This window comes from Delphinapterus leucas, chromosome 8, assembly GCF_059928025.1.
Source record: "Delphinapterus leucas isolate spDelLeu-1000000601 "Yukka" chromosome 8, BTC_Dleu_Yukka2, whole genome shotgun sequence".
NCBI lineage: Eukaryota > Metazoa > Chordata > Mammalia > Artiodactyla > Monodontidae > Delphinapterus > Delphinapterus leucas.
The window spans coordinates 56,160,511-56,187,930 of NC_143136.1; the positions used below are offsets into that span (position 1 = coordinate 56,160,511).

Here is a 27,420-nt window from a genome sequence, read left to right on the forward strand (position 1 = left end):
AATGTTAAATCTTTAGGGCTTTAAGGTCTACTTTTCCATGATATTAGTTTAAAAGCACACTTTAATGGTCAAGCCACACAAGTTTTAAATTAGGAAAATGTAAACAAACACTTTCATTCTTAATATAGAAACAAAATCAAAATATCAAACATTAAAAAACGTACCGTCGCCTCCAAATCCATTATATCCACCATCACCTCCTCCATAACTACCTCTGCTGCCACCACCTCCACCACCATACCCTCCTGAAAAAAAGCAAAGTGTGAATTAAATGAATATATTCAATTTACGAATAACCCTTAGGTAGACATGTTCTTAGAAATAAGGTAACTGTCCTACCTCTTCCACCAAAGTTTCCACCACGGCCAAAGTTACCTCCACCACCTCCAAAGTTTCCTCCACGACCCATAAAGTTGCCAGATCCACCTCCACGACCTTCAACACAGGCAGGAAAGTTCTTTAAGAACCTTACAAACATTACTCATCTCTATTTTGTATGTATATATGGTACTACTCACCTCTTTGTGATCCAGCAGATTGCATTTCTTGTTTAGAAAGGGCCTTTTTCACTTCACAATTATGCCCATTAATAGTGTGGTATTTCTGAACTAAATTTTGTTTAATCAAACAAACAAACAAAAGTTATTTGATGTTTGGAAAAGCACACATAAATGATATCCTTTATCACTATATAACTTATTAAAACATCAAAAAGGTAGTGGCTGAGTAGTGATAAGGGAGTGTTCTAGGATGTTAGTAACATTTATTTCTTGATCCAGATGCTGGTTACACATGTATAGTCACTTCATGAAAACTAAACCATACACTTTATATGCTATTATTATGTACAATACAAAAGTTATAAGCGATTTAGCAAGTTTAGTAGAGAGCTAAGAAGCCATTTCTGCTTTCTCATTCAAGTTCTGAGAAACTGCTACTTACCAACAATTTTATCAACTGTATCATGATCATCAAAAGTTACAAAAGCAAATCCTCTCTTTTTTCCACTCTGCCTGTCTTCCATAACTTCTATGGTTTCAATCTTGCCATACTTTTCAAAGTAGTCTCTCAAATTATATTCTTCTGTATCTTCTTTAATACCACCAACAAAAATTTTCTTCACTGTTAGATGGGCACCAGGCTTTACAGAATCCTACAAATAAAAAATATGTAAGTTAAAAAAAAAACCCTCAAAAATTCTGCAACAATTTCACATGTCACACAACATGGTATTATTAAAATACCTCTCTAGAAACAGCTCTCTTTGGTTCCACTACACGCCCATCAACCTTGTGTGGTCGAGCACACATTGCTGCATCCACCTCTTCAACGCAAGAGTAAGTAACAAAACCAAAGCCCCTGGAACGTTTTGTTTGGGGGTCTCTCATCACCTACAAAACAAAAATTTTAAAGCACTGAAACACACCTAAACAGGTCCTCTGCCCTCTTTCAAGAACCTTTTGTTCCCTTAATAACTTACCACACAATCTGTAAGTGTGCCCCATTTCTCAAAATGTTCTCTTAAGCTATCATCTGTAGTTTCAAAGCTCAGACCACCAATAAACAGTTTTCTCAACTGTTCTGGTTCCTTTGGATCATGACCCTGAGGAAACAAACCAATATACTTTAATTATTTCGTTTAGTAGGTAAATGCAAAGATGCACAAGCCTTTTAGTCTACAAATAAACTTTTAACATCAAATTCCTGTACCATTAACACTTTCTCCAGTTAAAAACTGGAGTAGGATTACACACATCAGCTGATTAAAGGGACCAAGAAAACCTATAACCAGACTTTGAAATACCAACATCACTTAAAAATTAAATTGAAGCCCAAGATAATTCCAGAATCAAAAGTCCCGAAATTTTGAGCTACAACTACAAGCGTCTGGGGACAGATTATTTTAGAAGTGGCTACTGAGAAACCAATTTCTAAGAAACCAGAAGTGTTGTAAATGCAGTGTTTCATCTATGCCATTTCTTCTCTCGTCTTCCCTCCTGAGTCTACACCCCCAAAAGCATATAATTATAAACCACAAGACTGTGAACTACAACTTAAGAATGGAGAAATTCACCACTTTCAAGCAAATAAAAAGGTGAAAATAAGTGTTTCTCAATGAAAGGCTAAACCAGCATTTCCCCCCCCAAAAAAACTATGGAAAAAACCAGCCACGTAAAAATTTTCTATTTGCATTTGTACCACGTGCCAAAAATGTTTTCAAAACCAACATTTTACTGGGTCACAAAAAGGGCAGTTTGGACTTACGTTAGGTATACTGTCTGACAAGGAACACAGTAAAAAAGAAATTGAGATTTAAAAAAAATTAAGATATGGCCTGAACTGTTTTACAATTTAACTAGTTCTTTAACAAATCACATAACTACCACTTAATACATATATGCATTAAGACAACTTTCATCCGAAGTCCTTAAATAGAGGCACTCACATTTACATTCTAAGATCTTCCTGTGTCTTCTAAAAGTAGAGACGTTAAGGCATTTAATATGAAGAAGAGACTGTCACATGCCACGAAAAAATGTTAAATGATTAACAGCCTAAAGCGTTTATTCACTTAGTCTCATCTTTTCAAGTCCCGGTTAAATACATCTAATTAACAATACACAAAGTTGAGAGAAAGAAACAATAACCCACATGAAATTATCCCAAACAAATGAAAAATTCGACTCTGGTTGCAGTCCTCTGAAACAAAATTACAAGAAAGTACAACCTGAGCCGACCCATCAGAATAGGAAAAACGAAGGTGAAAAAATTTCAACTTCCTATTTTACATCCACACTCTATGAGATGGGGCACTTCACCCACATGGAACGAAGCTACCTAAGGACTTTAGCAAAAACGGCAGATCAAGAAGTACTTTAATACAGTAAAATTAAAAAAAAAATTATTTTCAACCGAGTGCTGCGAGGAACAGAACGGGACGTAAAATTCTCCTTAGCGATCTTTAAGGCCTGGAAACGCGTTGGGAGAACATCACTGAAAGCACTAGGCCCCAAGCTTCGAGACCGTTTGCGGCATTCTCTGCTGGGCCGCCTCCTCCCTCTTCCTTCCAATCCCACGCTCTCTCTCCCGGCGGCGGAGCCAGGCGGCGGCCATTGCGTGCCAATGCGCCATTTCGTAACGCGGCAGCGGATCAATGTCAATGTGGCCGCCGCCCGCCTGCTCGCTCGCCCGGATGTGCCTGCTCGTCCCCTCCCCTCCCCCACCGCCTCCTCCCAACTGCTCCCGCCGAGGCCCGCCATGCCGCCCTCGGCCTCGAATGGGAGGCCGCGCGGCCGGCGGGCCAGCTCCCCTCCCGAGGTTTCCCCAGCCACACCGCGCCTCCGAGGAACCACTTGTGCAGCCCAAGGAGGCGGCAAGGCTGGCGAGAAGCCCCAAGGAAGCCTCCGAGGCCCGCTCCCCTCCCCCTCCCGCCGCCCGTCTCAACGCAGAGCGCGGGAGGGCCGACCCAGTCCACCCGGCCTCCCCACTCCCACTGAGCCCGGCCCCCCTTGCCGGCCACTACCCAGCAACCCCCCGCTCTCCCCCTAATACCTCCTCCCCCCGGCGGCGACGGCGACGGCCGGAGTCGGGCTGGGGGCGGCCGGGCGGCGGTTTTACCTCCATTTTGAGACCGGACTCGCCTCTTCCAACTCGAGTTCAATATGGGACCGAGAGGAAGAGGCGGGGCTAGCCGTCACGTGACGCGCTTTTCGCGCGCCGCCGGCCTAATGGGGGAGGGGCGAGTTGGGAAGGGGCGTGGCCAGCTGGGCGCGAAGAGGGACTGGACGAGCGGGTTGGTTGGTAGAGGACGGGGGCGTGGCAGGCCCCGGGAGCGCGCGCGCCTCGCTAACTTCCAGTGCGGCACCGCCCTTGCCGCCGTTCGCGCCCGGGCGGCTGCAAGGACGTCAGCTAGGTTTTCGCCAATGGTCGGTGCCCACGTCGGGAGAATGCCTCGTGACCGCGCGTCACCGGAGAAAAAGGCCTGTTTCCCTTTCTTCTCGCGCTTCTTTCCCCTCCCCCGCGTGGGCCTTTCTGTCACCATTATCGAATTCATTTCATTCAGGCGCCTGAGTAAAACCACATTTTCCCTTCTTGTACTTTAGGGTTGTAAGAAAGCCCTCTCGGCCCCTCGGCGTCTCCTCGCACGTTTCCAAATGGCAGGGCCTGGTGTCCGTGACTGGGATGCCCACTGTGAGGGCCCGCACGGAAAATCCCTGACACATATGTGAATCATGGGCATCTTGGAAAGGCCTCAAAACGTGGCTGAAACACTGAAATTTCACCCTTAATGAGCTGAGGCAAGACTGGTCGAGGTCAGTTAATTAGGTACTCACTGATATCTCAAGAAATCTGTCGGTACTATTTTCTTACACTTATAGTTACTGTGGAAGGAGCCGAAGGAACTGTTCTCGTGGACTGGATTTAAGGAATGATTTACAAGATTGCTAGAAGGAAGACCACCAGATATACTCCCTATTCGCGAGTGATTTTTACCTAATTATTTTCACTTGTGAAGTAAAACAAGATCAAAGAGTTGATCTAATTCTTTCTTGGCCTCCCAAGTGACTTTAAGTCATTTGACCTGACTGAGCTTTAGTTTTAGAATTTTTTTTTAATGAAAATGGGGATAAGATTTGGTGATCTTCAACACCTATGACAGCTGTAAAGTAATAATCTGTGGATCCGTATTGAAGCAAAGGTGCTGGTAAAAGTGACCACAGTTGACAGGTCTCCCTACCATGCTAAGAAATGCCCTATATTTTAATGTAGCATTCCATACAAGCATCTCGTTTAGAATTGATCAGGCCCTCCCTTGGAAAGATTAGAAATCTAATCAGTTATATTCTAAGTTGTTTGAAAAGCAGGTTGTTAACCAGTGGGGAATGGTCAGCTCAGAGTTTGGGGAAGAAAATGAGCACAAAGAATAACAGTTTGTTGATGTTTATCTAGCATTGCCCAAGTGGAACAGTGTTTGATTTGGGAGACACGAACAAAAGGTACTCTGTTCTGGGGCAGAAACCAGTCACCAGGCCTTACTGTATCTTGGATGAAAACAACCCTCCAAGCAAAGTAACCCTCCTCTGGTTGCTCTGATTCTATTATCAGAAGCAAATTATTACATACTCTGCTTATCAGGTACTCCTGATAGCCAACAATAGTACTTGAGATATTGGGAAAATTTCTACTCTTAGTGTCTCGTTAATATGTAAAAGCTTTGTGAGTTTGATTACTATGAAATAGTCTTGAATAACTTGGTCACTTCTGAGTATGTAGAAAAACGTGACATTAAAGACCTTAGGGAGATGGTATTCAAACCAAGGTACCTATGAGAAACTGCAAGAAAACTGATCACTTGGCTTCACTTTAGTGCATGTTTGTCTAGGTGTTTTCTAACCAAGTTATTTCTAATCAATAACTTCTGTTATTCTTTCTTTGAATTGTATGAAGTTTTCATATTAATTTGAGAAATGGTGGGGGATGGGATACTAAGTACTTCCATCCAGGAACACATTATGTCAGTCCATTTGTTCAAGTCTTTTGTCCTACAGTAAAATGTGGATTCCTCCCAGATATGTTGTTCACACAGATTCTGTAGTTTTTAGACATTAGCTATTTTTTATGCTTTTGTCTAAGCCTCCTCTCCAGCTCCGGGGCCACATGGTATCTCGTACAAATATCCCTGTTGGAGTTCTTGACCCTGTTGGACACAGACTTGAACCTTGGCTGTTTTCTATCCTTGTAACCCTGGCTGGTTTTGAAATGTGAGAGACAGAGAGTATATGGGGTAGGGAGCAGAGGACAAGGGTCCTAAGGTGGGATGGGGTGGCAGACTGATTTTATGAATAATCTATATCAGGGCCTCTCAACTTCTTTCACATCACAACACATAGAGAAAATGCTAATTTAAAAAAAATAAATTTATTTTATGTATTTATTTTTGGCTGCGTTGGGTCTATGTTGCTGTGCACGGGCTTTCTCTAGTTGCAGCGAGCAGGGGCTACTCTTCGTTGCGGTGCGCGTGCTTCTCATTGCAGTGGCTTCTCTTGTTGCCAAGCACGGGCTCTAGGTACGCGGGCTTCAGTAGTTGCGGTGCATGAGCTCAGTAGTTGTGGCTCGCAGGCTCTAGAGCACAGGCTCAGTAGCTGTGGCGCACAGGCTTAGCTGCTCCGCGGCATGTGGGATCTTCGCGGACCAGGGATTGAACCCGTGTCCCCTGCATTAGCAGGTGGATTCTTAACCACTTTACCACCAGGGGAGTCCTAGAAAATGCTAATTTTTGTGCAGCACACCAGGTTACATAAAAGAAGAGATTTAGAGGCATCTAAATGATGGTAAAAAAAAATTATCACATTTTCTTTAAATTACATAATTATGATAAAGTAAAATACAGTGTATTAGGGAAGATATTAAAAATTGAATTTGGATAAAACTTTCAAATAAAAATTTTTCACATGTTTTAATAATCGAATTGAATTTGTTCCTGTGAATATACTTTGATATTAGATTTTATAGTTGAAATGGCTTTATTCAGTTTCTGATCTAGACTTTTCTTTTTGTTTTGCGGTACGGGGGCCTCTCACTGTTGTGGCCTCTCCCGTTGCGGAGCACAGGCTCCGGATGCGCAGGCTCAGTGGCCATGGCTCATGGGCCCAGCCGCTCCGCGGCATGTGGGATCTTCCCGGACTGGGGCATGAACCCATGTCACCTGCATCGGCAGGCGGACTCTTAACCACTGCGCCACCAGGGAAGCCCATGATCTAGACTTTTTAATGATAAACTCACATTCTGAATAGTAATTATCAGTGAGGGACTCTGATCACCTAAGAGTCAGAGTGGGTGATAAATATTTAAAACCATTTTATACAACCGTTCAAAATGTACAATTGGGGGCTTCCCTGGTGGCGCAGTGGTTGAGAGTCCGCCTGCCGATGCAGGGGACACAGGTCCGTGCCCCGGTCTGGGAAGATTCCACATGCCGCGGAGCGGCTGGGCCCGTGAGCCATGGCCGCTGAGCCTGTGCGTCTGGAGCCTGTGCTCCGCAACGGGAGAGGCCACAACAATGAGAGGCCCGCGTACCGCAAAAAAAAAAAAAAAAGCAAACAAGTACAATTGTAATTATATTTAAAGAATAACAATTCTTACAACTCTTCCTTTTAGTTTATTGACAAATATTTCATAAGATAATGCAAATGAATTTCAATCCCAATAGTACATTTTTAGTACATTTTTATATCAAGATTTCCACATTGAAACTCTAGCTTTCAGAACACGCATGCATTGTCAATAGCTAACCTGGGCCCTATTCAAAGAGTGTACTGCTGCAAAGGGATAGAGATGGCCAGTATATGTTTAGACAGATATTAAAGGCATTGCCTGGAGCTGAGCCCACCAGAAAACTACACTCTGCCAAGGCTCCTCTCTCATCCCCTGACAGATTACCCCTGAGGCTGTGTGCTGTGCCCCATGGGTCTCCTGCATTGGCTCCAGGATCTTCGGTCCATGACAGGCAGTGGGATGCTTTGCAGATAGATGCCAGATGTGGCATCTTCTTGGCCGCATGCAGACAGCAGAACTGTAAGTGCTGGTTGCTTCTTTGGCATACACCTCAGACTGCTCTGCACAGGTGCCTGAGGAGACCTAAACAAGGCTGCTCATGGCCAGAGGTAGCAGCCCAAAGGGCTCTGGCTGCCCCCGACAGCTCTCAACTGCCCCGTGCAGGAGGGGTCAATTTCTCACTTACATTCAGGACACCAGCACACCAAAGTCCACCAGTTAGGAAGCTCTGTCTGTATTATGTGCCTCATTTTATAAATGAGGAAGCTGTTTTACAGGTCAGGGCGGTGATTTTTTTTTCCAAAATTAAGAGCAAATATGACAGAGTCAGAACTGAAAGAAAGAAAAGAGAAATTGAATGAAAATATTTTGGACAGGAGGAGGGTAATCTTAGAAGGGAGGAATTGTAATATACTATAAGCTTTGTTATCTGCCACTATATTCAGAACATGCTAATAGCTTTATTTTTCTAAATTCTTGGTTTTTAAATGAGTATATGAAGTAAAACACAAAACAAAACAAACATCTCTCCCCCCAAATCCTATTACACAGATTTGACTGCAGTCAGTGTAACTTGGTACATACGCTTTTATGTTCTCTTCTAGGCCTAATCAAAGCCTTAAGTATATATAAATGTGTATACATAGCCATATCTGTTTCATTACAGAACATATAAAACTATCTAGATCTGAAATTTCCTTTTTACCACCCACTTACCAAACCAGTCATTTATTGAACTCTTACTATGTGCCAGGAGATTCTGGCTGCTGGAAATTCACCATGGTCACTCACATTATTGAACACTTACCCTGTACCTTGCACTGTTGTAAGCACCTTATGTTCTTGATCTCACTTAATTCCCATAGCAACCTTAGGAGTAGGCCTTATTATTATTGTCATTTTTTTTTAGGTGAGTAAACTAGGGCTTAGGAAGTTGAATAAATTGACCGGGGCCATATAGCCTCAACAACTAAGGAGATGAGGTAGAATGTCATGTCATAGCTGTATTTACATTTTAATATTCTTGGAAGTAACAACATTTTCTTAAAAGATTTTCCGTCATGCATCTGTCATGTTCGCTACCTTTTTTCATCATGTCTCCAGAGACTGGATGGCTCATAGTAAGCAATTCATTTATTTGTTGTTGAATAAATAAGTGAATGAACAATGAATGAAATTTTTGGGTCCCCTTCAGTGCTCTGCAGGACCTACTGTATAATTTGTGGGACTAGTGCAAAATGAAAATGCAGGGCCCCTTCCTCAAAAATTATTAAAAATTTCAAGACGGTGACACCTGAGCATTAAGCCAAGCCAGGACCCTTATGAATGCAGGGCCCTGTACAACCTTGATGCTGGCCCTGGTGCCTAGTGTAGTGCCCTGTCTAGAGCAGGCTCTCAGTCTCTTTTGGATGATTTATTCATTTTTCATTTTGTGATCTACCTCCACTTCCTCATCAGCCACTCATTCCTTATGTGTTCAGAATCTAGTTTCTGCCCCAGGTTATGGAAATTCTTTCTCCAAAGTCACAAAAGACTATCTAGCTGTCAAATTAATTTCCCTATTCTCAATGTTAATCCTCCTGTTTTAGTCATTTCAGGCTGCTTTAACAAAATATCATTGACTGGGTGAACTAAAAAACAAACATTTATTTGTCACAGTTCGAGAGGCTGGGAAGCCTATCAGGATGCTAGCATGATCAGATTCTGGTGAGAGCCCTGTTGCTGGTTTGCAGATGGCTGTCTTCTCACTGTGTCTTCATATGGCAGAGAGCAGGAGAGAGAGAGAGAACCAGTGAGAGCATGAGCACTAGCTCTTGTGTTTCTTCTTTATAAGGACACTAATCCCATTATGGGGACTTTACCTTCATGACCTAATTACCTGCTAAAGGCCCACCACATTGGGATTAGGATCTCAGCAAATGAATTTTGGGGAGACACAAGCATGCAGTCCATTAACACCTCCCTAACCCAGGGATTGACATTACTGCCTATCCCTCCTTTTGGTGTTCTCCTCTCTTGTCTTTATTAAGAACATTGATTCTCTTTTTCAGTACTGTCCCTGCTTCCTTTTGGAGCCTTCCCTCTTTCATTTCCTCCTCTCCCTCCCATAAGGTTTTGTTAACACTGAGGTATGGAACCTCTGGAGGGACTTTGTGAAGTGTATCCATTGCTCTCCCTGGAGTGGCCACTTTCCCTGGGAAAAATGTGAACGGTATACATGCCTGAGAACCCTCAAGCATGGGATATTGATGTCTGGTTAATGAAATTCATATCCCATCCTACATGAATGGTAGGTAGAACTGCAATACTAGGGCAAGAGGGGTTCAGAACTGGAGAAGCTGAGGGTGAATTGTCAGCTCCAGTCCTGGGAGCAAGTCACAGAGTTTTGAATGGATCTGGGAGGAATCTCAACATGAAATGGGAGTCAAATGTTAGGAAGGAACTAGGCAGATGGAGTGAGAGGAAGGAGAGATGGGAGCCCTAGAAATAAGATGAACTTAATTTTGGTGGACAGGTTCCCCAGCACAGGATTACTTTCATGCAACTGGGAGTGCCCCAAGTAACAACTTGGATCTGGCATTTCTTACTGTGATATCTTGGTAGCTATCACTGGCCAGCCCTCAGTTTTATCTTTATTTCTCAAGCTTGCCAATACCACCACTACCCGTACCACCCTAATTTTGATTTATTTTAATTTTAACAACACGCAGCAACCTGGCTTCTATGTGGCTGAGAAAGGTCAGTGCACACACAAAATGAAAATAGTATGAAGTGTAAGACTATAAGAAAAAGAATTTTTTTGGGGGGGGTGTTGCCGTCAGTACAGTTGGTCTCAGCTTTCATCTGATTGAAAGAAATGAGATTAACACCCGAATTGACTGACAGACCTTTAATTTTTCTCAGGGCTACTTTCCCCCAATCTTTTTATTATAGAAAAAAAAAATACCGAAAAGTTGAAAGAATTGTACAAAAATCACCTTTATACCCACCAACTAGGTTCAACAATTGATAACCATCTGTCATTTATTCTTCATCTATCTGTATAGAAATGCATTGCAAATTTCATGACACTTTTCCCCTAATATAACATGCATAACCTAAAAACAGGGACATCCTCTTATATAATCACATTACCATGGGTTTTTTATTTATTAAATGTTTTATAGTTAATTGCAGTCATTATTCCTTTTGATATTTGAATTGCCTCCAATTTGGCGTCTGTGTACTTTTCGTCATGCTCCCTTTAGTCTTAAAGAGCTTACTTGAACTCTCTCTCAGGCACACTTGAATTTTATTAATCAAAGCAAACTCTATAGTGGATTTTAGGCAATATGTGGAAAAGATTTGGGGATGAGGAGAGGGAGAAAGTGGCCTCTATATAGGTAGGCCAGTGGGATTGTCCTTGGACTCAGCCAGCCTAGGCTCATCTTGACTGGAGCAGCCTTCTCTTGCTTTTATCAGAGCCCCAGATTCACCAATAGCTCCACTGTTTTTCAGAATTTATTGGCAGCGGGAGGCCGAAATTACTATATTTGTAAATTAAGAACTGCTTGTTTGTAAATTAAGAACTGCCTGCTTATTTTTGTAGGAAGAATGAGGATGAATATGATTAAAATTGAAGGGAGATACTCATCAGTAGAAATATGGGCTATTAAATTAGAAAAGCATGTTAATGTGTATGGTGATGAGAGACCTCTGACTGAGACCGGGAGAGAGCAGACCATGGGTCCCTCTGCACACAGAAACTTAGCTGTCCTGTGCCTTATTCCTCATGGCCTTCTGAGCTCACATTGACAAATGAGTCCCATGGCTTTAGGTTATGAGAGAGTTATATTTTAAGAAAATTTCTTGTGACAATAATACCTTGACTCAAAGCAAACATTTTCAAAGGGTGGGAATTTGGGCCACTGAGGCAAGTCAGTGGAGGAATTTGATTTTTGACAGCGGCTCTTTCAACAAGTCACACCATAATAGCTATTCCTATTCTGCTACCTATCTCTGGCCCTGGCTACAGTCTTATCACATTGAACATGTAAAAGGTAGAGAAGATTCAATTACCCTGAGTGGCAGTTATGAAATATCCTTCCTTGTAGAAGCAAGGACAAATACTTTCATGTTGCTGTGAATATAGTAATACTCAAGACATTGTTGATGGAGGATATTTAAATAACTCTCTGTGAAGGCTTAAAGAATGGAAAAGTCATTCAGGATTGCCTGTTTTTTCAATAATCCCCAACCTCTTTACATTCTATTTGCTTAGATCCCCACTTAGATTTTATTTTATTTTTTTAAATTATTAATTAATTAATTAATTTTTGCTGTGTTGGGTCTTCGTTTCTGTGTGAGGGCTTTATCTAGTTGTGGCAAGCGGGGGCCACTCTTCATCGCAGTGCGTGGGCCTCTCACTATCGTGGCCTCTCTTGTTGCGGAGCACAGGCTCCAGACTCACAGGCTCAGTAGTTGTGGCTCATGGGCCTAGTTGCTCCGCGGCATGTGGGATCTTCCCAGACCAGGGCTCGAACCCGTGTCCCCTGCATTAGCAGGCAGATTCTCAACCACTGTGCCACCAGGGAAGCCCCCCACTTAGATTTTAGATATGTTTACTTTATTTGTTGCTTTTAATTTCCTCATATTTCCCTTTCTTCTGGTTCATCTGGTCCTTCTACCATCATTGCCTTAGTTAATGTAGTGTCATTTGCTTCCAGCCATGAACTTTTTAAAAATATGCTTTAGTTCTCCTAAATAAGGAGCTTTGGGTTTCTTGATTTAGATAAATCTTTCCAGGTTACAAAAATATGAAGGAGATTCTGCTAATCCTACAACTATATAAAATTATATACAATCCTGGGACTTCCCTGGTGGCACAGTGGTTAAGAATCCACCTGCCAATGCAGGGGACATGGGTTTGAGCCCTGGTCCGGGAAGATCCCACATGCCGAGGAGCAACTAAGCCCGTGCACCACAACTACTGAGCCCACGCTCTAGAGCCCACGTGCCACAACTACTGAAGCCCACACACCTAGAGCCCGTGCTCTGCAGCAAGAGAAGCCACCGCAATGAGAAGCCCCCTCACTGCAACAAAGAGTAGCCCCTTCTCGCCCCAACTAGAGAAAGCCTGCGTCTAGCAATGAAGACCCAACGCAGCCAAAAATAAATTAAAAAAAAATTATATACAATCCTAGAAGGAAAATACTTTGTAAATTAATCAGGGAGGTGGGTTTGACAGGATCAAATGTAATTCAGGTGTTCCCTCTCTCTCCTTTGCTGTATGGAATAGCTGAAGTGGTGCCTTCCCCAGCTCTGGTTCCCTTTCATCTCAGAGCTCTGCTCAAATAAAGTCTCTCTCTGTAAAAGGAATCTTGGTGTGAGAGGCTAAGTCACTTCTCCTACCCCCACGTTATTAAATATACATGGGAGAAACCATGTACTAAGAAAAGTGCTTTTATGTACAGCTATTCAGCTGAGCAAACAAAAAAAGCTGGTTACCACTGCAGCATGTCTCAGGCACATTCTTTAACCTCCAAAAGTATACATAAACATTAGAAAGCAAAATAAAAAGGAGTAGTGTAGGAAGAGACATATGAAGCTTTAGGGGTGGGCATGATGCTCTACTCCCTTAATGGACATTTTTTTCTGGCATTTTATTTATTTGTTGGTTTATTTTTATTGTGGTAAAATATATATAACATAAAACATACCATTTTAACTGTTTTTAAGGTACAACTCACTGACATTAATTATATTCACAATGTTGTGTAACTATCACTGCTACCTATTACCAAAAAGTTTCTATCACTGCAAGCAGAACTCTGTACCTACTAAGCAATGACTCCCCCTTCCTTCTCCTCCCAGCCCTGGTAACCGCTAATCTATTTTCTGTCTCTATGACTTTATCTGTCTTTTTAAAAAGATGAATTTTGGTGGCTATGTAGATGGGAAATGGCTTAAGGAATGCACGAGAACAAGACTTAACTCTTTTCCTTCAGGTAATTTAATGGGATAATATTTTGAAAACCATTATTGTGACTTTCTCTTTTGCTTTTCTCAGAACATAATTTCTGCTCTGCTTGGCAGAGGTGCTGATCTAGCTGGCAGAACTGGGAGATTAGGGTTTGAAATGGAAAGGGCACAAAAAGAAAAAGCTACATGATATTCACCTCTGAAAGCCTCTGAAAGCAAAAATAGTGTTATACATGTTGGTGGCCTTGCAAGCTGTGTTTTTATCTTAAGAGAGGATTTTTCCAAATTTCTTTAATATTCACTGAATCAGGAGGGACCAGCTCACAAAGTTCTGCAGTATAGAGAGGATACTCTTCTGTTCGTATTAACAAATCCACGAGTCTTTCTGCTCAATAGCAAAAAGAGGGGGAATAGTTAGGTTAAGGTTGCCTGCAAGTAACAAAAATACTCCAGATAATAGTAGACGAGGGAGAAGTTTATTTCTTTATCATGTTCCTGAAGTCTTTTTAGTTCACAAGGTTGTCAGTCCAATACTGGCATGGCATTTCATGAGACTTGAGACTTAGGCTCCTCTGTCTTGCTATCTGCTGTGCTTCATGCCAGAAAGTAAATCTACATTGCAGCCAGCAGGCAGGAGGAAAGGGGGAAAGAAGGATACATCACCTTCCTTTAAGGATACTTCCTATAAATTGCACACACAATGTGTGTTCATATCATATGGGCAAGACTTAGTCACATGGCCATAACTAACTGCAAGGGGGCCAGAAAATGGGAGCTCTGTCATTATGGAAGAAGGGACATTCAGATATTTGGGATAATTCACACTTTCTGCCACAGAAAGAGAGGTCGTTTGAAGAATGAAACTTTAAGATGGAGGGGAGTACTGAGTGGAAGGTCATAGTGGGGGGCTCTGGGCAGCCCAAGGGCAACTCCAGGGGAGGTTATTGAGTGTCAGAAGTGGGTTAGTTCTGAGAACATCAAGAGGCTCGGAAATGGGTCTTGCTAGCTGAGAATGTAACAAAGAAGTGTTCTTAATGGGAATTCCCTGGTGGACCAGGACCAGTGGTTAAGACTCTACGCTCTTGCTGCCGAGGGTCCGGGTTCAATCCCTGGTCAGGGAGCTAAGATCCCATAAGCCAAGAAGCACAGCCAAAAAAAAAAAAAAAAAAGGAGTATTCTCAATCTTATAGTCTTGGGAAGAAGACTGGTTCTGTCCTGTCTTCACCACAAACTACTTGTGAAATGGCTTCTTCCTTCAGAAAATGAGTCCCAAGGAGGGAGTGTGATGGATATCTCTCTTCATCATGCTGCCTGAAGAGCCTGGAGACAGGGATAAGGGGAGTAGGAAAGGCCTTGACCAGAATCTGATACAGGATGTGGACCTGTAGCCTGCTGAGGGATCTGCCTCTTGGGAGTAGCGGCAGGTGAGGGTGTATACTTTGAGATGTGTGCACCTCTGATGCGTTCAGTTTCAGAGGGGATTCTGCTTTGCTCTGGCCTTCAATTTATGACACATGGGTACAGAGGCCACATCATGTAGTGATTTGCAGCAAGGATTTGGGAGCCAGACTGTCCAGATTTGAACCCCAGCACTACCCTTTACTATCCCTTAAGTAAACTGAGAAAAGTTACTTAATCACTCTTAATATGAAAGGAGACAATAATACTAGTACCTGCCTCATACTACATGACTACAGGATGTAAATAAGACTAGAGATATATTATCAATATAAAGTTCAATATGGTTGGTCCTACCAAATGGAGATTGTTTGCCTGCATCTTACCAAAAAAAAAAAAAAGACTTTGGCATTCTATCTACTTTGTCCCTACAGCTTTGTGTAATGTCTCTCCTTTATGTCAGATTTCTTACTAGTAGTCCTGTTTTGTGTTTTTTTTACAAGGTTTTAAAATAAGGATTAAATTAATTAAAACATGATATAGAAAAAACTAAAAAAAGTTAGCTATTATATATTATTATTATGAGTCATAGAACAAAATGGAGAAAATGGCTGAAAAATGGAACCCTAAAGAGTCTACTTGGGCATAGGAAATAGATGTTTATTGATTCTTCATAGATGTCGATGTAGCATGATATAGATGTCGATGTAGCATGATATAGATGGTGGTAACCTATTTTTAAATGTTAGTAGATGAGGGCTTCCCTGGTGGCGCAGTGGTTGAGAGTACGCCTGCCGATGCAGGGGGCAGGGGACACGGGTTCGTTCCCCGGTCCGGGAGGATCCCACATGCCGCGGAGCGGCTCGGCCCGTGAGCCATGGCCGCTGAGCCTGCGCGTCCGGAGCCTGTGCTCCGCAACGGAACAGGCCGCTACAGTGAGAGGCCCGCGTACCGCAAACAAAACAAAACAAACAAACAAAAAAAACCCCAAAAGTTAGTAGATGAATAAATATACTTTCAGTGTGTTATCAGTTCATACAATGGAAACAACCTTAAAGCCATAGGAAATGACAGACACAAATGGGTGAAAGCTGAGTCAATGAATTTTTTTTACGGTTGAGCAATATTAAATTCAAACAATGTTACTCTGCTGTATATATGACAAATCTGTGCTTTTGGTTAGTCCCTTGCAGCAATTATGACAATCACAAAATTGCAAGTAGAAAACAAAGTGCAATTCTGATTGTTCTTGGGAGTAAATGTAACAGAACAAAGCAAGACTACTAGGAAGAAATCTGACATAATAGGAGAGACAATGTAAAGGGTTGTTGCAACAAAGTAGAAGGAACCCTGAATGATCTCTCTCTCTCTCCCTTTCACTCTGTCTCACTTTCTCTCCCTCTCTCTCTTTTCCTTTTTGTAATATACAAGCGGTCTGCATTTGGTAGGGCTAACCTTGTTGAATCTACGATGATACCACATCTTTGGTCTTGTTTACATCCTGTAGCTTATTCATAGAGCATGCTAACTAGCATATGCTGTGTGTTTACTTCAAGCTTACAATACCAACTGTGAATTATGTTCAGTCTAAGTATTACCGTGGTCTTTTAAAATTGTAGTTAGAATATTTTAAACACTATCTATTAGATATACTAGTAAAGCCAGATTAAATTTTTTCAGTTTATAATTCAGATTTCTTCAATTATTATTATTTTAATTATCTACATACTATAATTATATTCCTACTGTACTTTTTTTCAGCAGGTTAATTATGTCTTGGTGTAATGTCCCTTAAATCAGATAATATCATATGAACCATATGAAAAGAGTAATTATAAATATTCTAATATGTTGTGATTTAGATTTAAAGCAGTTTTAATGAGTTCTGGAAATAAAATTTATATATTACTTCATTAATATTTTAAATTTGGATTTATCTTAAGCATTAACTAGCACTATTAGGGATAAGACAATTTTTTTTTTTAGAATTAAAAAAAATTATTTTTGGCTGTGTTGGGTCTTCATTGCTGCGTACGGGCTTTTCTCTAGTTGCAGTGAGCGGGGGCTACTCTTCGTTGTGGTGCGCAGGCTTCTCATTGCGGTGGCTTCTCTTGTTGTGGAGCATGGGCTCTAGGCATGCGGGCTTCAGTAGTTGTGGCATGTGGGCTCAGTAGTTGTGGCTCGTGGGCTCTAGAGCACAGGCTCAGTAGTTGTGGCACACGGGCTTAGTTGCTCTGCAGCATGTGGGATCTTCCTGGACCAGGGCTCGCACCCGTGTCCCCTGTATTGGCAGGCGGATTCTTAACCACTGCACCACCAGGGAAGTCCCGGGATAAGACAATTTAAAAAGTAGAAAGTACTGTTATTAAATAATAGAGCAATAAAAATGTTTTGGGGGTGTGGGGAAGAGAAGGTTCAAATACACCTAAGCAGTGACTCAAACAGCCTAATAAAAAATCAATTAGCATTAAGAACCTCAAAATGTACTAACATGTTCAGAACACTTGATTCCATGTATGAGGAAGAATTGTCACAAATTTTGATCCCCCAATTTGAAATAATTTTGAGTTCTTCTCCTTTTGGCTAAAAAATGACCTTGATTTCTCAATTCTGAAATTATACATTCCTTAGTCTAGACCTTATAGTAAGTAACAAAGACAAACTGGGCACATACCGGTGTAACTACTAAAGTTAGAATTGTATTAGATAGTTAACCCGAGTTAAGTTTCTAAAATGTAAAAAAACTGACTCTCCTTCAATGAGTTTTGCTATTTACTGACAGGTAAAACAGTGTTACAAGGTGTAGATGATGGGGTAGGTAATCACATCTTCAGCTGGTGGGTGCTCAGTGCTCCACTGAATCAGACCCCCAGCCTTCCTGGGTCTCCAGTCTGCTCTCAGGAACACTTTGGGTCAATTAATACCAGGCTAGGTACTCAAATCATTGTTCCCAGTAAACTAGCAACACAGAGCCTTGTAAACCAATACCTTGGGTGGCCCATGAAGTCCATTCCAGTGCTGCTTTCTCCTAACTGCCTGTCATAGATCAAGCCAGCACTACAGGCAGTCACTGTGGTTTTAGCTATCTTCAGTGGTTTTAGCCTCAGTCCTACCCTTCTTGTGTTCTTTTGGCTGGTCTAATAATTAAATTGACACAAGACATTAACAGGAGGAAAAAATGTTAATTTGTACTGTATGGAGGTCTCATAGAAATAGGATCCTCAAAAAGTTTAAAAGCAAGAAGGTTTTATACTTTTTAGACAAAGAAACAAATTTGTGAGGAGTTGACAAGACAAAGAAACTTAGGCTTGGGTGTTTAATTAGTGAAGAATCTGAGTTTGGGCTTGGGGTAGTAAATGAGTAAAGAAGTAACAAGGTTTGTTTATATAGGCTTCTTAGCCCTGAATTCCCTATCTCTGGTGATAAGGATGTCTCTCTACCTCCAGATGCAGGGAGTATACCTTTCACATGGGAGATTTATTTTCTGTTTTCAGAGGGTCAAGGTGTCCTTCTTGTATTGGCTGTCTCTTAAGTAACTTTAATTCAAAATAACCAGTATGCCACCTTGGCATATTTTGGGGCCACCTGCCCCGAGCTCCAACACCACCAGTCTCTGGTATTTGTTATAGCAGCCTGAACTAAGACAGACAAACATAATCTAACAATGTTATTTAAAGATTTCTCTCCCTTGATATTTGATGATTTTAACAAATTTGCATTGGATTGATGTGTAACCATGAGTGTATTACTTACTCTCTAGGGGCCTCAGTTCTTTTGAGTTACTATAATTTACTTTGTAATAATGAAGTTCCATATATATTCAAACCCATCCAAAAAGAATTGCCTGATTGGATTACAGAAAGGATTCTACACCTCAGGTGTTTCAGTTAATTCACTGTTGCTATGATGATATTTTTCTCCTCTAATTCCCTTTATATTATTTATGAAATTTTATTATAATAGAATTTAGAATATTAGATCTGGAAGAAATATTAGAAATTATGTGGTCCAACTCCCTTATTAATTTATACCATATTTTGTTCTTTCGATTATTGATATACTACTGAGGTGGCAAGAAGGAATAGGAAAAATCTGGGACTACGTAAAACGAAGCACTTTTCGGAGAAGGAATGAAACTCAGGTGAGGCCTCATCTTTATTGATGAAACTTTAGTCATTTACACCGTAATTATTAACTGAATATTTATACAGGATAGATTTTTGTTTTAGTTTGTATTATTTAAATCATACTATTCACAGATATGAAATAAGAAGATGATCATGTTTATAGTTTCTATTACAGCAAATAAAAGCAACTTTTAGGTGATTCTACTACCTTCATAATGAGCCTCGAATATTCATAGATATTAAATATATCATTGATGTTGAATATATAAATCTGGAAATCTTGCTTAAGTCTTACTATAATTTTTTTTAAAGCTTGACTTTGATTTTTGTTTTAATTTTTATTGGAGTATAGTTGCTTTACAATGGTGTGTTAGTTTCTACTGTACAGCAAAATGAATCAGCTATACATATACATATATCCCCTCTTTTTTGGATTTCCTTCCCATTTAGGTCACCACAGAACATTGAGTAGAGTTCCCTGTGCTATACAGTAGGTTCTCATTAGTTATCTATTTTATACATAGTATCAATAGTGTTCATATGTCAATCCCAATCTCCCAATTCATCCCACCCAAGTCTTACTATAATTTTTGAACATTCTTTATGCTACTTGATAACAAAAGGCATATTTCTATAATATATTCCTTAATATTGCAGTGCTCTGATGGACAAGACACCATCTCAGCTAAAAACAATGTGCGTTCTGAAGTCCTCAAGCTAGAGTTCCATGTCAAACGCTTCAGTTTTGTTCATGTTTTAGTGATGGCACACCTTTGAGAACTGAAAAGAGTCTTTTAGCATAGTGGTGGAAAGGACAGACACCAGGCTATTTTTAGTTGCCAAGAACATCATATTCTAGCCAACACATTTTTTTACATGGTAGTATGAGCCAAGTCTGAGGGTGTCATTAAAGTATCCCTTAATGTGTGGAGCAAAGATTGTTTTTAAATAGTGTTCATAAAGTCGAATTCCTAAATAGTAAAAAAATTTAAAAATAGATATCTAAAATTTCAAAAAATTTTTTGCTCGTTCCTTTGAGAACCTGTTTCACTAGAGTTAAGTAATTCTCAGGTAAGAAAGTTACAGCCATTTCCCCCATTACTGGCTCTCTGTCAGTTTCAACCTTAGATTCTGTACTATTTCCTGTACTGTGAGCTTGAATTTCTAGGCAATAAAGATAAGGGAGGAACAGGGTGGCTTCTCATTTCCACCCATATTTAAAAACTCAGAGGTGGGTGGAAACTTATGTAGATTAAGAGCTTACTAGTTGACAACAGTCCTTGCATACCTTATTTCAATTAATCCTTTTATTGGCCATAAGTAGGTTTATTATCTCCATTTTAGAGACTAGGATGCCATGGGTCAGAGAAGCTAAGTAATTTGCCTAAGATCATATAGCTAATAAGAGTAAGACAGGAGCAGAAAGATCTGACTGGGGACACAGAGAGTGTGTGGTGAAATGTCTCACTCCATAAGCAGCTCACCCCAGTCTTTCTCCTTGGTCCTGCCACATGGACAGTAGCAGTAGTAATAGCTTAGGCAGCCCTGGACCTCTGTGCAGGATGAAGACAACTGCCCAGTTTTTTGAAATAAAGGCCACCATGGCTTGCCCAGTATACTTCGAGCAAAATGCCATAAAAAATTTAAGGTATAATATTGAATTCCTTCTTTCATTAGCACTTTTATAGTGAAAATTCTCCATATTAGCTCATTCTGCAGGGCCATGTGGGGCACCTGTACCGCAGCTGCTTTCTCTTCTGGTGACCTTACAGGCTTATTTTTGTGCTTTCAAACCTTTCTCCATTTGGTTCTCTCAATTAACAGGAAACTCGTTTCTTAAGACTCAGAATTGGCTTTCAGTAAAGATTGTTTTTCTTCCAAAGTGGTGTGAAATTTAGATGCTAATTGTGTTTTGCTCATCTAATTAGATGTGTGAGTTAAAGGGTATAAAATAAGCCACTAGCTACTTTCTCACAAGATACAATAAATCTCTCAAATTGAAAAGAAAAATGGCATAAATTGTAATCAGAATAGTGTACGATATCATTTCATGCCAGAAGAATGAATTACTTCCAAGGGCTCTCCCTGAGAAATTAGGTTGGGAAATTGGCTAAATCCTCAAATTCTCTCTACTTCCTCATCCACAAGAGAAACAAAACAGGTATTTTGCAGTACACAGTTTAAAGTGAAGCTATAATTATCACCTAGTACCTCTCACCATGTAATTTCTAACCATTCCTTACCATATAATTCTTCACACCATTCTGCTTTGATACTTCTCTGCTCAAAAAATTCTCTGCAGTAAAAGCCAATGAATGTCAATAGTCAATTCCTTGGCTAGATTACATGATAGGATAACAAAACAAAGCCTTTGTTGCTGCACAACAAAGCCTTTGATCCATCATCAGAAGTATATGCAGCCACTCACCCCAAATGCCAGTATGTCATCTGCAGTCAATAAGCAGTACTGACACCACCCCTAGAAACTTGTTGGAAGGCCTTCAGGCCTAAACAGAGAAGGTCCTGTCCGCTGTCTTCAACTACCTACAGCAAGATTTGCAATTCTGGATTTTCTGGGGACAACCCCCTTTCTAGACCATGCTCTGGCTTCCTGGGACCTTTTATTATATATACATTATATATAATAATTGCATATATATATAATGTAATACAATATATATATAATGTATTACTTTTTAATTATATATACATTATTATATATACATTATATATAATAATTATAGATACACATTTTATATATATACATTATATATAATAATTATAGATACACATTTTATATATATACATTATATATAATAATTACATATATATACACATTACGTTTATTATATATACATTATATATAATAATTACATATATATATATATAACGTATTACATGGAAAATAGAGAAGCCAGTTCCCACTGCTCACTCATCCCTATATGGTATAGCTGGCCAGAAGGGGTGCCTCTTTATCTTAGACTATAATGTAATTCTATTTAAGTGAGCAAAGATCCTTGTGCTACGCAAGTAGAATGAAAGCTGGGGCATTCCATTTGATTACTGTAATTAACATATCATGGTGCTTTTGAGAATTCAGTGAAAGACTTCTCAGAGAAAATGGGAGATGGTCTTCTTGTCCTCTGAACCTTATGATAGATTATGTCAGAGACATGTAACTCCTCAGATTCCCCCTGCCCCTGCAGAGCTGGTTGCTTTATCTTAGCCACAAACACAAGTGACTGACTGCTCTGGGGCCTGCATGAGTCTGCTGCCTGGGGCTGGCCAGTCGCTTGTCTGGGATATTGGCTCTTCCGGGCTGCTGCTGTGCCAATCATTTGGAGTTTCTGGCTCCTCCTACCACTTTGAGACTTGGATGAAAACCCACACTAAAGAGCATGGTATCTGGCTTCCCAAATGGCTGCCAAAGAATCTGGATGATGCAATGCAATGGGCTGGATGTTAACTCGCATGGGATGAACTTTGATCGATACAAATAGGAGAGTGTGGCAGATCAGTCAACACCCTCCTTCCTCCCTTTCATTAACTGACTATCCCATGGCATAGTTTTTCCATACTGCCTTCCTATGCATAGCTTTCCATTCTTTCCTGCCTCTCCTCCCTTTTCTCTCACTCTCACTGCCCTGGGTTTACACCTACCAAATAAAGCAAGAGCACTCAATTTCCCTCAGACTCTGTTTTCTAGTAAACTGGGCTAAAACATAGGCCTGCTATATGAATCAGAAAAAATAAAATTCTGAGAATGTGTAAGGTACAAATGCAGGTAGTCTTAGGAATAACTGATATAGACCTATTTTTATATCAACATCTTCAAATTGCATGTATGATAGCTAATTATTTCAATGTGATTTTAGGGACACTATGGCACTTAGATGTAAATTTCATCTTTTTTTTTTTCCCCTCAGACACCCAAGACCCTTCCTTTTTATCCTAATTAACCAAGAATTTATTGAGAATCTAGTGTATGTGAAACACTATGCAAAGCTTTGGAAACATTTAAAGGTCTTCAGAAGCCTTATCTGTCCTCTATCCTCATAATATAGTTAGGACAGGGAGATAATATACAAGTACTGACTTGTGTGGTCTAGATTAAAGTGCTGTGCCTCAGAGAAATGGGGAAATAATTGAAGGTTTCAAGTGTCTAGGAAGGTTTCATGATGGAGATGAAACTTGAATGACATTTTAAAGAATTGATAATATCTGAATTGTTAGAGGAGAGACAGAGACCAGGAGGTGAGCATTTCAAATCTGAGTTAAGGCATGCAGACTGTGTCTGGCACTTGTGATGCACTCACTACTTCTGCATTCTTCATAACAGAATCCCCGGAGGGTTATGGACCCTCTAAAACTCACCTCTAGAACCCAGGTTAGTCTATGATATACAAAGATTCATAACTTGACAATTTTCTTAAAACAGTAACAACAAGAAAATACAAAATGAAGCAGAATTTAAACTCCAAATCTGGATCTTCAAACAGGCATAAATTCTGAAAAGGGCCCTCTAAATTTTATTAATAAAAATAAACATTTCTGATGGAAAGGTATCTTCTTGATAACCTGGATGCTTAAGGGTGAATAAAGTAATACATATTAAGTAGCACAGTCAGACTTACAGGATAATTTACACACAAGTGAAAACTGAGATAATAACTCACATTAGAGTAATATTGAATTATGGGATATTCTGAGAATAAGCGAATTGAACTTTTGACAAAAGATAGTCTAGGCCGTTATTTAACATTCAAGTATGTGACCTAATAAATTTTTGTTGATCTGGGAGCAAAATTCAAGAATTTAATTTTACTTGAGGACAGTTTATTAGTTGAGAGCTCACAATTCAGCATAAAAAACCCTATTTGAATTTAAATCATTGAATTCAATATAATTATGAAACTTAAAGAACATTTTTTTAAAATTTAATTTTATTTATTTTTGGCTAAGTTGGGGCTTCGTAGCTGCGCAAAGGCTTTCTCTAGTTGCGGCGAGCGGGGGGCTACTCTTTGTTGCAGTGCGCAGGCTTCTCATTGCGGTGGCTTCTCTTGTTGCGGAGCACGGGCTCTAGGCATGCGGGCTTCAGTAGTTGTGGCTCGTGGGCTCAGTAGTTGTGGCTCACGGGCTTCAGTAGTTGTGGCGCACGGGCTCTAAAGCACAGGCTCAGTAGTTGTGGCACACGGGCTTAGTTGCTCCGTGGCATGTGGGATCTTCCTGGACCAGGGCTCGAACCCATGTCCCCAGCATTGGCAGGCAGATTCTTAACCACTGCGCCACCAGGGAAACCCTAAAGAACATTTTATGAAGGGAAGGAAAATAGAAAAATTCCTAAAGACTCTATGAAAAACTCTCATCATTAAGGGGATAGATTGTGTTCCCAGACCATCAGCTATCTCCTTCCTCTCTTTTCTTGAGTGTAATTAAAATTTCAAAAATTCAGTATATGAAGTATACGCTGGTAAACTGATATGATGAAAGAATTTGCTTCAAAATACTCCAGGGAAAAAAAAGTTGGGAGAGGAGTGGAGATGAGGATCATGTGATAGGTGGTAGGTCATGAAGGTCCATTATTCCTTCTCTTTCTTTTGTACATATTTGAAATTTTTATAATGTAAAGTTCTTATAAAATCTGATATATCTTCAGTAGATTACAACTGATGAATCAGATCTAAATTTTCTTTGTTTTCTTCAAGGGGTTTATAAATATACATTAATTATTTTGTTTCAGCTAAATATATCCTGTTATTAGGGGTGAGTAGGGCAGAGGAAGGGATAGGTTTGGCAGGAGAGGTGATGGGCTGGAGTTGTTAGATATAAGGAAAACAAGAAGCAGCTTTGAAGACAGTTTACAGGAGTTGATAACTGATTTGAATAGAGGTGGGGGTTGAAGTTTCTGCAATTGAGTAGATGATGGCACCACTAACTCCTGAGAATGTAGAGATAAGATAGGGTTTAGGAGAGATGAAGAAAGATGTAAGAGCATGGTTTGGCTGGGCTGATTTTGAAACAGCTAAAGGGTATTCTGCCCAAGGAGCATGTTTCAGTTTTTTACGTTGAAATAAAATATCACAATCCTTTTGATAGGAACTACACCTTGATATTTTCAGAGGTATCCTTCCTTTTAATGGGTTTGTCTGCACAGTCGCCTGTGGGCATCCTCGGGAAGACTCAGGCACCTTTGGCTAGCATCATGTTGCTGAGAAAATGTTATGTTTTCAGGATTAAAAAATTAAACATTTAATTTACATTTAATCACAAAAACAAAAATAAAAACTACCAAACCTTGATCCTGTTGGTATTTAGTAATAGCTTTACAACCATTTATTATCATTTCCTCCCAACTCAGTCAAATTGCTGTCTCCTTATTGTAGGTTGAGTAATTTGACCAAAGTCTAAGTGCTAACCACAGGCAAAGTCCAAGTTAAAACTGCACCTTTTTACTCCTTATTCCTTTTGCTTGATCTTAAAAAATAATCTCCACAGTAGTTATAAAATAATAAAAACATATTCATGAAAGAACCAGTAGTGTGTTCCTGTAAGTAGTGTTTCTCGGCTGAGCTCCATGTAACTGAGACTAGAACCATAGCTCCTTCCCTTTCCTATTGCACCTTCACCAAGTTCTTCCAGTAACAGAATATCCTCTCTGCTCATTTCCCTTCAGTCTATTAACCCATATCTTCTAGGCTAAAAAACCAAACTTCAGTAGATTATTTTAACATATGTATATACGTATGGTAGCTTCTTCACTCCATCCCAGGACAAATTTCTAGAACTAACCAGGCATCTTTTCAGCCTTCCTTGCAGAGAAAGATTTTTGTGAATATTGGACTTATTATTATTAGGTAATAACCTTGATGTCTTGGGCTCAGACCAGTCATTAATAGCGTTTCCCCTTCAGAATTGGTTTGGGCAAAAAACAGAAAGGAAATTAGGAGAAAGGAGCAAGGACCTCAACTTTCCTACATGTAAGAAAACAGATTACAATAAGGTTTTGGTGAGGATGGAAGCTTATAGGTGAGAGTATCAGGAGTAAAGGTGAAATGACAAGCCTGGGTAGATCACTATGGTGGGATTCCTGCACATCCAGGAGGAGCCCAAAGAACAGGATCTCTGGTAGAAAGGGGTGCTGAAACTGAGAAAACGGGGCACCAAAAACAAGTTTTACCTAGAACTTTATCTGGGGTAGGTTCTAAAACATTCATTATCTTTGGCTTAAATAATACATACTAATTTAAGATCTGCTTTATTCCACTGACATTTTGAATCACTATAAAATCCAACTGTAAAATATTTAGGAAGCAAAATGCAGAATAAATACTTTTTTTTTTTTTAAACTTGATGCCTTAACTTTTTTTAAGAGCCAAGATACTGGGATGTTTGAAGACAAACTTTTAAAGGAGAAATGTAAATGATCTGGGGGATAATAGAGCATTTTTGTACATGATCTACTCTAAGGTATTGATCAATCAAACAAGTATTTATTGAGTTAACAAGGTCGATGTATGGAACACACTCCACAGTAATTCTTGACTCAATAATAAGTCTGTGCTAAAAATCAATATTTTTTTTGTATATGCTCACAAAGCATCTATTTAACTAATTGTGCTGTTGACCTTTGCCCAGGATTGGTATTAAAATCATACATCTTTAGTATTGATCACCCTTTAATTTTGTTCTCTTTACACTATTCTGCTCTGTCTACTTTTTTTTAATTTTTATTTATTTATTTATTTATTTATTTATGGCTGTGTTGGGTCTTCGTTTCTGTGCAAGGGCTTTCTCTAGTTGCGGCAAGTGCGGGCCATTCTTCATTGCGGTGCGCGGGCCTTTCTTGTTGCGGAGCACAGGCTCCAGACCCGCAGGCTCAGTAGTTGTGGCTCACGGGCCTAGTTGCTCTGCGGCATGTGGGATCTTCCCAGACCAGGGCTCGAACCCGTGTCCCCTGCATTGGCAGGCAGATTCTCAACCACTGCGCCACCAGGGAAGCCCTCTGTCTGCTTTTAATCTGTCTTTTTATTTAAAGGTATGATTTTAAAGCAATTGACATAATTTCTTGTTTTCAAATCTCACTTAGAAATTATTTGATGGGTATATTTTTAAAATTCAAATTTGGGAAAATTATTGAAATTTGGGATATTTATTGAAAAGCTGTTATCATTTTAAAAGTGGAATGATATCTCTTGGAAAGTTAAAACTTTAATTTTGAGCTTGCTGACATATGAACCAGTAAAAATGTTCCTGGAAGTATCTGTGGTGCTAAATTATAATTTTTAAAAAGTTAAAAAACATAATTTTCGTGCAAATATAAAATGAAAATGTGTCCAAGATTTCGTTACCTTGTTAATTAATGAGGGAACCAGTAAGATGT

The 27,420-nt window shown here is 40.0% G+C and overlaps 1 protein-coding gene and 1 long non-coding RNA gene across 10 annotated transcripts in view; one reads left to right on the forward strand and one right to left on the reverse strand.

The window, feature by feature from the left end:
• HNRNPA3 (heterogeneous nuclear ribonucleoprotein A3) overlaps positions 1–3,723 on the reverse strand; it is a 23,907-nt gene extending 20,184 nt beyond the window's left edge. For 4 of the 9 annotated variants that reach the window (XR_016393989.1, XR_016393988.1, XM_089915992.1 and 1 more), the window contains exons 1-7: positions 3,553–3,687; positions 1,481–1,603; positions 1,245–1,391; positions 943–1,153; positions 519–608; positions 340–435; positions 165–245 (exon numbers count right to left, since the gene is read on the reverse strand). Coding sequence is in view for 7 of the 9 variants with exons in the window: in XM_089915992.1 (XP_089772118.1) it covers positions 165–245; positions 340–435; positions 519–608; positions 943–1,153; positions 1,245–1,391; positions 1,481–1,603; positions 3,553–3,624 (820 nt within the window). In the remaining 2 variants the exon portion in view is untranslated. Of the gene's footprint in view, positions 1–164; positions 246–339; positions 436–518; positions 609–942; positions 1,154–1,244; positions 1,392–1,480; positions 1,604–2,446; positions 2,476–3,552 lie in introns of all 9 variants that reach the window. The other 5 variants (XM_089915993.1, XM_022570110.2, XM_089915994.1 and 2 more) reach the window with 4 other exon arrangements.
• Positions 3,566–27,420, forward strand: part of LOC149748562 (uncharacterized) — a 144,782-nt gene continuing 120,927 nt past the window's right edge. The window contains exon 1 of the long non-coding RNA XR_016393992.1: positions 3,566–19,054. This is a non-coding gene — a long non-coding RNA (uncharacterized LOC149748562). The remainder of the gene's footprint in view (positions 19,055–27,420) is intronic.